Source organism: Erpetoichthys calabaricus, chromosome 11, assembly GCF_900747795.2.
Source record: "Erpetoichthys calabaricus chromosome 11, fErpCal1.3, whole genome shotgun sequence".
NCBI lineage: Eukaryota > Metazoa > Chordata > Cladistia > Polypteriformes > Polypteridae > Erpetoichthys > Erpetoichthys calabaricus.
This window is the reverse complement of record NC_041404.2, coordinates 123,452,966-123,468,467: the sequence shown is the minus strand read 5'-3', so window position 1 is coordinate 123,468,467 and position 15,502 is coordinate 123,452,966. Positions and strand designations below refer to the sequence as shown.

Here is a 15,502-nt window from a genome sequence, read left to right as displayed (position 1 = left end):
TAACAAACCAGCACTACTAAAAACTTATGTTGATGACTAGTCTGTCTCACATACCAATAAATATTTGCTGAAGAGTTTTGCCATCTACTATATAATAAAATAGCCAAGTGTTTGTGTGTGTGTCCAGTCCCTTTAGAGCAATGTTTGGCCTTGAAGATGTGATCAAAAGACAAAGTGTGAGACACACGAGGAGGAGAAAAGGCATAAAAGGGCACACTAAGAGAGTCGCCTTCAAATAGGGGTGGTATAAAACCGAACCCGAGGCAAGAAAGGCACCTTGAAAATAATGACAGAGTCTGAAAAGCAGGCTTTACGAGAATGCTTAAGAGAGGGAGTGCCAGTCAAGAGAGGTCAGATACATTCGGATACAAAGGAAAGGCACTGAAGGTATATGTAAAAATAACACTGTAAATATTTTTAAATTATTCTACACAGGTAGCATGGCTAGTAGCTATAAAAAGAGGAAATCTTTCCCTTTGATCAGTAATTCCTGCAAATAACTGTTGATTTCAGCAACACCATTTTTTGAATGCTTTGCAATCGCAAAAAGTCACCTGTGTTTACTCCCTTCTTGCAAAAAAACACATGGCATTTTCTTTTCTGAGGCTTTTTTTCTTCCACAGACCATATGAGATAACATTTTCAGTATGAAGAGTTTATTTTTCAGTGACTGGCATTTCCTTATCCATTTATGCTTGACTTCTGATGTCACAGCGATGACACTGTCACTGAGATATCACAGAATGACACCTCTCCCTGCCACATTTTTACTTTACTGATTTGTCAAAAGACCACATATGTTTAGCAAGACTCAATCCATGGCGTATCTTTCTTTTTTTAATCACATTTTTATTGGGTACAAAAATGGCAGAAAGAAATTAACAATATTTCAAAGAACAATGGTTTAAAATTTTGCCTACCCAACAAAGTGAGGCATATATTAAAAGAGAGGGCAAAAAAGAGAGTGCTTGGAGAACCATAAGACCACCAGGCCAAAAATAAAAAGTTAGAAAGTCAATAAACAAATTGAGATCTCCTTGTCACTGGCCACTGGTCACTTAGCTTTCCATCAGCTGAAAAGCAGACACCCATAAATTCTGGAGTTAGAGGACACATTAAGCTATGACACAAAAAAAATCAAAAAATTATCAGATTGGAAAAAGAAGACTTCCAGAAATTGTTAGAATGATAGTGAGGAACTGTCAAGAAATAAGCCAGTGCCCAAAGATAAAAGGTCCTCACAGATATAGAACTGAGAGTAAGAGCATAGCATTCTATGAGAATAAATATAAGGGAAAAGAAAGGAAAGTCAATAGACAGGATCAAGGACAGGGAGCTGTAAGAGAAGGAACAGAAGCAGCAGACATGGGACATGTGTGAAGGAACATACAAGGTGCATATAAAAGAACAATAGTGGCAGTATGACTTGGTGGCAAGGCCGATGGCAGAATATTTACAGGGCATGAGATATAAATGATGAACAAATCAGCAGCCTTTTCTTTAATGCATGACTTTTGACAGTGACAAAATATGGGTATATTGAAGGTCGAAACACATGTGTAAACATTCAATACATAAGCTACAGTAGATCTCTGCAAGCATTTTCTCTGCCACAAAAGGAAAAAAACTAATATGTTATATCAATAGATGCTCTATTTTTATCTGGCCTAAAATACAAAACTGCCAAAAGGAAAAATTGTACATTTTTGAGATAAGGTTACCAATTTCTGTAAACACATTAGCTTAGCTCTTAACATTTTTAAGGCCCAAACTTCTCATATATGTTAATTGCATAAGCTTTTTTAAAGAAAGACCTGACAGTGTTCAAGATTTGGCTATGGTTTAAAGAGCTCTGCTTCTGTTTTGTAATGCGGTTTCTGTTTGCGGCTACAGGGTTGTGACAGGTAACATTAATAAAAATTATTTTGACGCTATAGACAATTGTCACAATCCATTATTTTTCACTGCAAGAGTCTACTCACTTTTCACACTCCAGAGACAGAATTTGTAATGCAGAGAATGAACAGAAGCATTAGGATTTAATTAAACTTTTTTAGAATAAATTCTGAACATCACTGTTGAATAGATGTTTAACTGACTAAAATCAGTTTGCTTCCCTTTTTAATCAAAGGATGAAATGTAGTTTTATATTGAGCATGCTTGTTTCTAAAAGGACTGGAACAAACAAAGTATGTGTCACTCTGCAATATACTGTAGATGAATTTATTTAAACTAAAGGCAAATGCACTGTGCAATTAATTTTTGTAGTCCTTGGTATTTTTAAGTACTGCAGAATAACTATACTTTCATTTGCTCTTGTTTCTTCTAGGGCCAACCACCACAATATAAAACTGACTGATATTGTTTTTAACAAAAATAACTTGTATTATATTCTGCCTCGATACCCCTGGACAATGACCGTTTTGCTTCCGGAACACTTTTCGGTGTATCTTACAGATTTTGGCCTGCTGACCTCAGAAATCACCTTATAATCTTCCTGTCACATACTGTTTAATTCCAATGACCTACTTTCGACATTTCCACATTATAAATATACATACATATAGAGTACAACAACTACAACCTGAATGTGTGATGAATTAAAACTTGTGGCTTTGCTACTAGGAATGCAGCTAGGTGATATGAAGTATTGTTGTTTTATTTACAAATAGGGGATCCACGCTAAAGAGTCTTATTGTATTAAAAAGAATTGGCAGATCCATAGGTATTTGATTCCAGGACTGAAAAATATGGCACATAAGCATTCGTGCCATATATATATAATCCTTTTGAGAAACCTGAGCCCACCCAAACTTTATAATGGTACGTATCTCCAGATCTGTCAGCTTCAGAACAACATCATTGAGGCGACAATCATCACGGGATGTGGGGCGAGAGGTTTTTAATCCCTCGCATTCCTCTAACCGCGACGGACGTGACATTTCAATTCAAGAGATTACAGTTCACGGTGAAGCGTTCTTTGCAATGTCAAATTAACAAGGCCCAAGGCCAGACACTCAAATTGGCAGGGGTTGATCTTAGTTTACCATGGTTCTCGCATGTTCAGCTTTATGTGGCTTTCTCCAGAGTTAGTTCCCCAAGAAACCTATATGTCGTCGCCCCCGATAGCAAAACTGTCTATCAACTTGCCCTCGGTCAGGAAAGCTACTAATATATATTTTTCTCATTACAAATTAATTTTTTTATTGACTTTTAAAGTTTGTCCTGTTTAACTACTACATGGGCGGAATTGCGGGGGCCAGCCAGTTCATCCAATAAATATCTTATGTGGTACTTCCAGGTCTATCTTCTATCAAACCACAGGTCAGGATACATATACACTAAAATATTTGATAACAGCTACTCATATATAAAATGACACCCAATGTTTAGACTCCTCTTTGTTGCAAAGTACAGCTCATTCTCAACATCACCCAATCGGAACACAACCTTCCACCAGAGCTGCTTGAACACCCTACCCCGACATGCATTGCGCCGGTCTCCGCATACGTAGTGCGCAACAGGATGGAGCGACGCAGCGTGTATCTATTGTGACGTCCTGTACGTCTTGCCGGCGCCGTGCCGTGTTGCGGAGCTAAGAGACGGGCACCATTTTCTCGATTGCGAGGCTTAAGTATTTTTTGTTTTCGTTCATGTTTTTTCCTCATTGTTTTCAGTGGAGAATTGGTAGTGATCTGAGCAAGTTCTTCTAAAGGCGAGCGAAGTCTGGATCTTCGGCGTAGTCAAGACTTGTTAGTGCGTGTGTTTCCGCAGATGGCGGCCTGAGCTATGCTTTGCTCCCCGGCCATTTTAGGCGGCGCTTGCACTGTCGTCTCCTCGGCTCGGCCCAGGGGCTTGCTTTTTGCTGCTAGCCGAGTTCCTGTAAGAACTTCGACTTGGTTTGTTCACTGAGACTCGACCATGTCCTGCGTGCACTACAAGTTTTCATCCAAGCTCAACTATGATACAGTCACCTTCGATGGCCTCCACATCGCTCTCTGCGACCTGAAGAAACAAATCATGGGAAGGGAGAAACTGAAGGCGGCCGACTGCGACCTACAGATCACCAATGCTCAGACAAACGAAGGTATGATTCTCTTTTTTTGTTTTATTTTGATACCTTTATGGCAGATCATTGGAGAAACTCTTGACACCGCGCACTTTGTCCTCAAAAAAAAACCGTAAAGAAAGGGTCATCAGGGAGTTTCATTCGAGTGGTTAAATGCATAAAGGAAGAATGGATGGGATTTCGTTTAAAAAAAAAAAAAAAAAAAGCTAAACAATATGCGCTGTCAGCAGAGGTTGCGAAATCGCTAGGAAGATCACGGACTGATTGTATAATTAGAGGCGGTATGCCTTTTGGGGATGGGGGTGGTCCTCATATGTTACATGTTAATTGGATCATTGTTACTCGCCTTTACTTGGTAGCTTTAGATCTGTTTATAACAATACATCACATACACATAAGTTAAACCACGTTATACATATTTGCAGAATAGTGCAGTTATGAAAGAAAAATGCAAGTGAAAGCATGTGCGCGCGCGCACACGTACAAAAATTACATACACTCACAGCTTCATAAAGTATATGAAAAAACACGAATAAGCGTAGAAGACCGTCAAAATTGATGGATCGTGAGGGTCATGGTACAGGTAAGGAAACTAACTATCTTAAAGCGTTAACCAAAAGTGAATTTTTGGAACAACTGATGACCTGGGTGAGACGAGCCAATGGTGGTTAAGCGAGTGTCGAGCAATCTTGTAGTAAATGAAGGGGAAAACACCTAAGATCGAGAAGTCTGTGTAATTCAGAGGTAGAGCGGCGATTGCTGGGAACATCCCAAAAATAAGTGCCTCAGAATAAAGAAGCCTGGTTCGAACTGGCTTCGTAATCAAACCCCCACCTTTGAAAGAAGGATATGGATACATTCGAGTTTAGGCCGCTTTTCAACGCAATGTCCTGTTGTTGAAAGAGTCGTTTTTTTTTTTTAGAAGATGGATTGACAGCGTGGATTCTTTAAGAAGTGTATAATGGTGAGAGTAATTGAGGTGTATTTGTTTTTGACACTCGGGTACAGTGTTTTCATCTGATCATCTACATAATCAGGGTTCCCTCTCCAATTATAAGAAAAACTGCTTTATATGGCCTTTACTGTTAAACTCCTTTAGCTGTGAGATTAGATGTAGTGAGCGTGTCATTGTGTAACTAAAACATAAGCTCATTTTTAACCTAATTGAAGAGTCCCTGGTCCAAAATGTTTAGTTTTTTTAATTCGTGTTTGTAAAGTGGAGTAACAGAATAACAAATGTTGAAGTTTATTATGAGTGGTTTTTATTATTATTCCTAATGATAATCTCATGACCTAGATAAATGTTTGTTGCTGCATTTCCCTTGTTTTCTTCTCTCTGATCCGAACAGATTCTGTGCTTGGTTCCATAGTTTTGTCTGGTTACTTTCTGCCTCGGATTGTTCTAAAATCGACAGGTTGTGCAAGGGTTGTTGCAGATAGTCTTGCCAAGTTGGTGTTTAATAGCATTTTCCACAGTACATATAATATTGGCTTCCAAATTAACAAGTACATTTTTTAATACTTGTCAAACACGTGGACCTTACAATCCCAAAATAAAAAGTTCGAAACAGAATAATTATTGAAACTTTAAAGTACTTTCAAAATACATTAAATAATATACATTAAATCTCAATATACAGTATATAAAAATGTCGCATCTGTCAAGTAATCACTCACAAATCTATGGGACTAGAATATTGATTTTGCACGTAATTGAAATCTTGTGACCTGATATGTTCTGGAAATTAACAAAATTTTAGATTTTGAAACTTCTATTGTGTTTCTGTTTTCAGAAGCTTTTTGTCTGTTTAAGTAAACTGGGGTCAAGCTAGACTGACTTAAGTATAAAATGAGAACCCAGACTCAACCGTGTTATTTCTGAGTAGTTTTTTTGATATCTGGTACATGGGGTACAGTTTAAAAGTAAACCTATTTTAGATTGTAGTGGGAAAACTGAAATTACTAGAAAAAACATTCTGAAACATTTCAATCTATTCAAGGAGGTGAAAGCAAGAGTTGTTCTCTAATTTGTAGGGTGTGGTGGCTGCAACTGTTTAGCATCAATTTTAACACACAAAATACAAAGTGACTTTGAGACATAGTCCTGAATTCCATGTATTGAATTTTTGAAGAGCTGCTTCATGTTATTTGCAAGATACGTTGGTTTTTTTTCCCATTTCTTATTTAACTGATTACAGTTCTTGTCATGATTAGATATTTTAGTAATGCATGCATTTGTTACAGAGAAAATTTGATATGCCTGTTTTTGATATTGGAGAACACTGGTGAAAGCCATTGCCTTAATCAATATGTTGTATAAATAAGGCAGATTAGAGAATTGATTTCAATAAAAGCCAATGCGCATATACTGATGGAAAAAGACATGTAATACTTGCTCCAATGGGATTTTAACCTTCATTGTTTTTAAGTGAGATAATGGGAAAATAAATACAACAAGAAAAGCAAAAAGAAACCTTACCAACTGTGAAAGTTAATACCGGTAGCTGTGTTGCAGGCCTTTATGTGAGGCGCACTTGCCACGGCCACCAGTGTTTGAAAATCTAAGTCTGACTCTGGACATTGCAATACAGGACATCCGAAAGGTGCTTGCTAGGTTTATGATTAGAAGAAAAGGAACAGCAAGTCCATATATGCACACATAATATTGACAAATGTGAGTGCAACAGCTCTGTGTGTGTGTCCCTGACATTGTGCTATTGTAGAGACAGATATCTGCAAAGTTCAAGCAGAGGGCCTCTTGTGGGTTGCCTTGCATCAAGGGTTCCTCATCGTCCTGTCAGTTGCAGGTGCGTAGTTAAAATTACCTGCCGTTTTGGTAGCTGCGTTGATGGCAGACCCATAACAATGTCTCACAATGGGCCAGTCTGATCTGGTTTGGTTGCTTGAAGCTGACCAGGTCGTGGACTGTCATCTGTTCTGTTGGTCTGAAACCTAATTTACAGTTTAGACAGAATCGAGTGGCCTTAATCCATAATGCATCGCAACACATGAGTGTGACATGCCTAACTTCTTCATTCTAGTGGCCCCCTTCACTTGCTTCTGATGTCATTTGAGGCACTACAGCATGCATAGAAAACTGGCCAAGTTTGACATTTGACTGGTTGTATCGTAAGCATAAAATTAAGCCATTTTAAAAGGTGTCCTTATCAGGCATTATTCCATATGGACTTTGTTGTAAAACATGCACTACACTTTTTTTTTTGTTTTTTTTTTTGCTTCACAACACAAGCAGCATCTCAAATAATAACTGTCATTCCAGAAAATGTTTGTTTTCATCATAAGTATGATTTTTCTTAGGGTCTTGCAGTTAGTGAGTAGTGGGGATTTAATCGGCAACATTGTAGCTTAATATTTCACTTGCTAGGTCACACAATTTTACATGTGTAATGTGCACGTTTGTTTTAAAAACATGAAAAGAACTTTACCTTTGTATACATTTTACATTCCCCAGGGTAACAAATAGACATTAACTGAATGAGAGTTGCTTGTGTCATTTGCTGGAATGCTTGATTTTCATCTGAGTTTACAGATTACCTGTTTTAATATTTTTTTCATTTTTTTCCACTTCGTTTTAGAATATACTGATGATGCTGCCCTCATTCCAAAGAATTCCTCTGTTATTGTTAGAAGGATTCCTATTGGGGGTGTCAAAACTGCCAGCAAAACATATGTCATGTAAGTATAATTTCATGTCCTAGTTGTATACTGATTGTCTGAATTCTGTAGAGTACCCAAGGCATCACCCTCTATGTGTGCACATTCTGTCTGCATGATACTAGGTTTGGATTTCAGTTTAACTAGCATTCCTCACTTAAGTTTTTAATTTGTGTCTTTTGCTATAGTATACAAAATGCTCATGTTCATGCAGGATTATCGTTTTTGTTGTGTGTGTTTTTTTTTCCCCTATCTGCCCCAACCCCTGTCCTACTTTTACATCAAAACAGAAATTTAATTTCTTGCTCGCTATATTCACATTGTATAATATTGCCATGTAGGCCCATTACATTGTTATGATGGCACGATCTGTGCTGACAATAGGAAACCACCTGTTCGAATGAATGAATTTTTTTTTTTTTGCTTTACCTCAGCCATTGTACCCCCCTTGTGTTAGGACTGAGAAACTTCATTTCCAGTAAAGTTAACACAGTAATCAAAGCTTGCTCTTTTTGTACTTCAATCAAAGACAGTGTCTTACCTGTTAACCCAGCATCACATTACATGTCTTCTAGTTGGACAGGGTGTCTATTTTGATGACCACAGTTGCTGACAGGGATTGAGAAATTAGGAAACTCTGTGATGACTTTCCAGCACATTTTAAACTTTCCAAAATATCATGTACTTGTTCCTTTTTCTGATAATCACATACATGCTCCCTGTTGATGTATGAATGCTTTCCGGATACTAAGAGTTCAGCTGCGCGCTCTGGCCTTTTTTTCCTTTTTTTGCATCCTGGTATGTAAAACACAAGAAATAAGTCAAACCTCTCTTCAGCCTGCAAGTTCCAAACCACCTGTTTTAGTTGTCCTTGTTGTTGCATTATATGTAGCAGTCAGTTCCTACATACACACAAGCCTGTCCTTGAGACTTAAGACAAAGTCACGCCTGTTTTGTCAGGGGAAGTCACAGATTGATTGGACATAGTCCTTGGGTATGTTGGACTGTAAGACTCCTATCACATCGTGACTGCTCCCAAGTGCCAAAACTGTGTAATGTGACAGGACCTTTAATCAGTTGACTTATAAAACATTAAAAGACTTATAAAACATTAAAAGGTATCTAATCGTTTAAATCTACCTTGCATTAAAACTTTTATTCACAGATGTAGGTTTCAAAACAATGCCGATGTGTATCTATTTTGTAGAACTGCCTACCAAAATTTCAGCTTATGGCATAGTTTGTTTTTTTTAAGTAAGTTGTGTTTTGCATGTATTGAGTACTTATGTGTTTTTAATAGCTATATTTAATTACATTTTCAGCCTCATAAGTCTTTGGCGTAACAAAACAATTCAAATCAAAAGGCTCATAATTTTCATTGTGAGCTTGAAGGCTGTTGAAACCATATATTAAGAGATGGAATAAATGCATTGTTTTGCTTATATTTAACTTTTGTTTATTTTGATTTTGCTTTCTAGTGACCGTTCTGAACCTTCAAGTGGACCATCAAAAGCAGTATGTAAAATAAATAAAAAAAACAAACAAAAATAAAAACAAATGAAATCACTACTCTCACAATATGTTTCATATCTAAGAGTAAAATTAATGCTTTTTATCAGTATCTAATTTTGAAACATGTTTTTACAAATTAAAATATTTTTAATTTTTCTGTGAAAATATAATTTCTGATGCTAGTATTCATAATGTGTTGTAACACAATGTAATTTATGAATTTCTGGAATTTTTGAGTTTGTGCAAAACCTGCACTGTATTTCATATTGAAATCACGTGAATATTACCTGTATGACCAAGTTGTACAGATTAATGTATGATCTTACTGATCATGTGATAATGCCATTGGTGAACATGATTTCATGTTCAAAGCTTGTCTGTGTCCAAGTACTGCATTTGTAAATCCTGCTGTGTGGATTGTTTTTTGATAATAAAAGTGTTTTGCGTGTCATCTTTCATTTTACATTGTACTGCGGAGTTGCCAATTTTTTAAAAGATTGTTTGCAAAGATTGAACTATGATAAGGCACACCCCTTGCATTTTATGAAGTATGATTTACATATTCATGAAAATTTAGATTTTTAACAAAGCTCAATCAGATTACAGTATTATTTCAAACTTCTACAGATTTTTCTTCCAATGAAGTTTTTAATTTAAATATGAGCTTTTTCGTTGTGTGGGCATGATGATGCAGACGTTTTCAATGATTTTTTTCGGAATTAATATTCAGTGTTCTGCACCATTTTCTTCACCTAGTACATTGTATATTAGAAAGTGGGTGGTGTGTACTTATTGATCTAAAGATGACTTCATCTGTTATACACATACATCATTTAATATTGCAGTTGTTCAAGTTGGTCTCTGCTTACACTTCTCAATTTTTTGTGCTCTGAATATTCCTAACTGGCCAAATCAGTATGCAATCTGCTGCAGTCAATTCAAAGTAGAACATTTTGTTTAATTTTTTTTTTCTGGCTCAATTGACTTTGTCATCAGTTTCATTTGTTAATTATAAATGTTTTTGATAGTATACTCTTTCTGCCCTTGTGATTCCACTAGTGACCTTCCCAGTAATACCCTTGTCTATTGATTGCCACTGAATAATGTCTTTCAGCTCTACTCTGCTGTGATAGATATGGACAAAATAGACTTGATTGCACCTGCTTGTAATTAATTTTAAGGATCACTAATTAGACTGTTAATAAATGAAGCATCTGCAAAATTTCAGTTTCTTGCTTCAGTTGTGTGATGTATAGTACAGCCTTAAAGTACACACTATATAGTATATCTTTCATGTTCCTTCAGTTCTGTAACATAGTGAATGCTCTTGATTAGCAACAGTGTTTAGTTTAGTGGTTCAAAAGAATAAAAATAAGTTTTTATGTAAAAGGGAAGTCCAGCAAAAAAATCCACAGCAACCATGTGTGAGTAGTCATCCTGCTACACAGACAAATACATTTAGAATTGTCACTGCACCCTTTAGAATGCAGGAATACTGTATACAATGCCTTGTGGTGGTTTTTTAATTAATATTATCCACATTTTTACTGAAGTAAAAATGTAATAGTTCAGATAAAATAGAGGTTAGGGTCTACAGTACAGTGAAATGTGACAGAAGAATGTGGAACATTAGCAGCATTAAATGACTCTGAAAATTATTAGGTGGACTTGCAAAGCTTTGGTGGAGGAGAGACAGAATTAATGCTTGCCATGGAAAAGTTTGTAAAGAAGAGAAACCAGCTGAAATGGTTTCTCCACGTGGAGCGAAGGATGACCCATGATTGGATGAAGATGGGCACTTTGATGGACTTGGAGAGATTGAGGTCAGACAAGACATAGATAAAAGTAATGGTGGGTGACATCACTAGAATGGGTGTTGTCTGTAAATCTGACAGTGGAAAGTATAGGAAGGAAATTTGGAGAGCAACTGATAAACCCAAATAATAGCTATTAGTCATTGTAACAAAACACTCCTACCTTTCATACTTCCTGATTCTTATTCACAGAATAATTGCCCTTACTGTGATTTTAACTGACTTTGAATCATATTTGAGTAATAGATAGTTATCATCAGTTTACATTAAATCTAAGCGGTTTAACTGTTCAGTAGTTTTCTGAGATTTATATTTCCTCACTCCATAAATAGAGGAAAGGAACTGAAGCCATTGGCTAGTTCACATACAGATGCATTTTTTGATGTGTCACAATGCAGTCTGCAGTTAAGAGTTAGAAATCTTGTTTATCTACCACCCCCCGCCACTTAAAACCTCAATGATGAGCTGATTTTTTTTTTTAATATGCAAAATTGGTTGTAGTCAATGGTTATTTTTCTGCAAATTTACAGTAATTTGTTCTAAGTATTTTATCAGTTTTAGTTATAAAGAAGGAATGTTCAGTTTATAGCTGTAATTGTATCATATAGCCAGCAGTATGTTATTTCATGTTTAGAACTTTATAAACTTGTATAAACCTTAATGCAGTGTAAAGATGTATATATAAATGTTCAAAAGTAGTTTTTCATAGTTTGTTTAGACCACTTGAACATAATGCACAATCTGATGGATGCCTTTTAAGAACATATGACATTGCCTGAAATAGGCAAAATCTCATTTTAAAATACATTTAAATGCATGATGGTGCATTATTGCCCTTTCAAAGTAACTGCTAGTTTCTTGTGGTATGAAGTTCCTCTCACATGCCATCCTGGTTTTACAATAAAAACTACTTGTAACACGACTTAATGTTGATATTCACTTAAGGATGATTGCTTTTGACTGTGAAATTTTAAGCAGTATATGTTATTGGTCATCCTCAATCAATTTTCAGTTTTGTGGTTAGTTTTGATTGCTTCATAACTTTACCAAGTTTGTTTGTATGCAGGCTTCATTTACTGTACACTAACAAAGATTATGTGGCATAGGTGGAGACCAAGTGAAAATATCACATTAGAGTCCAGCATGCCTTTTGGAAAGTAGAGAATACTGTAAAAATCAGAATAAAAGACTTGAATTCATCTCCTCACTGTAAAACAGTAGTGCAAGTTCCCAAAGGAGCGAGATGGGTTTTTTTTGTTTTTTTTTTGCTAAATTTGCAGGCTGCTCGTTTACTGAATAATTTCACTTTATAAAAAGTGATATGACATTATTCAATGTGTAGGAAAAAAAAAGTATTCAAAAGTAAGACTGGCTCATTCATACCGTCTCTATTTTCTTGTTAGCTTTACAGATTCCAGACTTTGGAAATTTACTATAATCATTTTTAATTCAGAGAAAACCTAGCTTGCTGAAACACTTTATTGTGGCAATCTTTAAACTTGGGTGATCTTTTACAAGCATATATGTTTAGAGATGTTTTTAGTTCTGCATTTATTCTACAGAGGAATTAGCTACTGAAGGTAGACCTGCTAGCATTATGAATTATGTAATCAATCTTTAAGTTTTAGTTTCAGGAACACTTCTGTTTTGGTTGTTCTCACATGTGATACTACTTCTTTGAGAGGCAGCAGTAGCTTCAGTGTGCAGCCTCTGGCAGGTTTTTGATTCCTTAAATTTTAGTATGCTGTAAACATTTCACAAAATCTAGTTTTCTGTTCTTGGAAATTTGCCTTTTTGAGAACATTCCAAATTTATTCTGCTTGTATGAAGTATAGATTTGCCCACCTGGCCAGATTCTTTTGAAGTGTGCCTTATCATAGTATTAAATTCCAATGTTTTTAATTTTCCATGAACAGATTGATGATTCTGCTGCTTCTATTTCTCTGGCCCAGCTAACAAAGGTATACCTCTCTTGTTTTTTCTGCACATTTTGTTTCACTCTTAAAGTACATTAATGTATTTTAAACCTGTTATACTTGAATCAAGCTTGTGTTTCTGCTCATGTTTTTTCTTTTTCTGTAATGTCCCAAAACCTGAATTTTTTCTGCTCAGAACGTGCTGATGTTATTTGTGAAATGCTTGGCGATGAGAACAGTACGCATGGAAAATCCTGTAAAGAGTTTGTGCCATTGTAATGACAGAAGGGGAGTACCTTAAGAGCCTCACTGTGGTAATGCAATGCGTTTGTGCCATCAAGACTCCATGAAGAAGCCCACTTACACCTCCGGGACGTAACGGTGCCCTCGTTCCGCAGCCCGTTGCTTTTTGTGTTGCCCTGGTTTTTTGTTTCGCTATTTTTTTATATATATATTTTTTATATGAAGAACCAGCAGTGCATTTGTTCCCTTGCCCTGGCTTTTTTCGTATGGACTTACTACCTTTTAAAGCTGACAAGTTTTGCCTTTTGTATGCAATTTGCAAAATCAATGGACTGAACCCTGTATCTGAGTTCTCTGTTAAGCCATGTAATTGTGTATCTCATGTGGCACTAAAGAAGTAATCTTAAATGTATGCTGATGGTTTGTTTGCACACCAGCTTTGTAGCTGAATGAGAAGTCCTCAAAGTAACCCTGCAGTCTCAATTACAATTTTAGCCAATGGTTTCATGACTTGTTCTTAACTTCTAAACAAAAAAGGAATTTTGTTTCCCAGGTATGCATTTAACTGGAATTGTGTGCATTATTTAATCTCCATCTATTCTGTAAAACTGTACTGATTTGCACCTTTTTGCCAGTTTAAGTGAAACTTTTGGCTATTGTATGGTTTCTTGTGTGTGCAAACAGATCAAATGCATTATGCTTGTAGTCCATTATTCTGACTGTTAACTGCTTGAAGAATGTTTTAAGTGGAGCTTAATAAGGTTTTCATTTTATCTGGATACCCATTTGTAAGTGGTACAGCTTTTTCCTTCTGTGATCATGATATATATTAGGTCCACTAATAAACAGTTGAAACAGGCTGTGTGTTCAATGAGTGAGTGTGACGCTGAGTTTGTGTGGCGTCCGGAGCCAGTCCTTCTGGCTTTTTTTACTCTTAGACCCTGGACATAGCTGTTCATCTTTCAAAACCTTGTGTGACTCCTTGAATGGACTGTGCTGCAGTTTTCCTGGCCCTTGAAGACCTCTGGTTTTTAGGCCTGTAAAATTTAAAGTATTTGGTAAGATTTCTTTCTGAATTTTTATATCTCAGTGCTTTTGGCCAGTCTTTGCATGCTTTATGCCCAAAAGTCTGATTATTTCAAGATTAACTTTACTTTATAGTTTCAACCATTGGGAGGTCCTTTGCTGCTTCACACACACCACTCAGATCAAAGCAGGTATGGTCAGGGCCTAACTGATGTTATTGATTTGTATGAACATGCAGCACTCTGCAGCAATCCCATTGCATCTCACACAAGGTGGAAGGCTAAAGGAACTCCCCGGTCTCCTCTGCTCGGGCAGCACACCCCGCTGCACAACATCCAGGCCGTGGGAAGAGGCGCTTTGCGACTCTTTACAGGATGTGTTGTGTGCACTCTTCTGTTGCTTGTATGGTACCTTTGTAGCAATTATTCCTAATGTGTTGCCTGTTGAACAGACTGCCAATCTGGCTGAAGCAAATGCATCTGAGGAAGATAAAATCAGAGCTGTGATGTCACAATCAGTTTTTGATTACGACCCCATACAGTAAGTCAGATTCTTCATTTGTTTCGTTTTGTGCAATTTGAAGTATAAGAAAACACAACACTTCATTGAGTTCTATATTTAATTTTATTTTATTTTTTTTGTTGTTTTTAATTAACTCATGCAGTTACTTGAAGAAACCTCTGGGACCACCACCTCCAACTTACACCTGTTTTCGCTGTCGTAAATCAGGACACTACATTAAAAATTGTCCAACTAATGGGGTAGGTGGGATTATATTGTTATCTTTAGGTTACTACTGATATAGATCACCAATAAGAAAAAGCAGGGTTTTTTTGATGTGTAATCCCTAATAAAATGTACCTCTTTTAAGGACAAAAATTTTGAAGCTGTACCAAGGATTAAAAAGAGTACTGGTATCCCCAGAAGTTTTATGGTGGAAGTTGATGATCCCAACATGAAAGGGGCAATGCTTACCAACACAGGAACATTTGCAATTCCTACTATTGATGCGTGAGTAATTTGCTATTAAGAAGGGCAGCATGTACTGTATGTTTGACGTTGATAGTAATTATAGATTAGGTTAGGTAGACTTTATTATCCAAAAGGAAAATTCGTATACAGCAGGAAAGTTCAAAACACAAGGTATTATTAAACAGATCCAAGAAAATAAGCAAAGATCCAACAACTGAGAACTAGTGTACACATACTGAAGATTTGGTACAAAGAAGAAAAATTACCTTTAAAAG

General features: G+C 36.4%; 2 protein-coding genes across 3 annotated transcripts in view; both read left to right on the top strand.

Moving 5' to 3' along the window:
* The first annotated feature begins 3,556 nt into the window (after positions 1 to 3,556).
* LOC127529735 (E3 ubiquitin-protein ligase RBBP6-like) lies at positions 3,557 to 10,210 on the top strand. The gene is made up of 3 exons (XM_051934344.1): positions 3,557 to 4,087; positions 7,666 to 7,765; positions 9,223 to 10,210. Exons 1-3 carry the CDS (start codon positions 3,922 to 3,924, stop codon positions 9,293 to 9,295), a joined length of 339 nt encoding a protein of 112 aa, XP_051790304.1. The 5' UTR covers positions 3,557 to 3,921; the 3' UTR covers positions 9,296 to 10,210.
* A 1,466-nt stretch (positions 10,211 to 11,676) lies between these two features.
* The window catches only part of LOC127529734 (E3 ubiquitin-protein ligase RBBP6-like), a 31,204-nt gene continuing 27,378 nt past the window's right edge, over positions 11,677 to 15,502 (top strand). The window contains exons 1-4 of one of the 2 annotated variants that reach the window (XM_051934343.1): positions 11,678 to 13,031; positions 14,707 to 14,795; positions 14,920 to 15,016; positions 15,127 to 15,266. In XM_051934343.1, coding sequence (XP_051790303.1) covers positions 12,963 to 13,031; positions 14,707 to 14,795; positions 14,920 to 15,016; positions 15,127 to 15,266 — 395 coding nt within the window. In that variant the 5' untranslated portion in view covers positions 11,678 to 12,962. Of the gene's footprint in view, positions 14,796 to 14,919; positions 15,017 to 15,126; positions 15,267 to 15,502 lie in introns of both variants that reach the window. The other variant, XM_051934342.1, reaches the window with a different exon arrangement.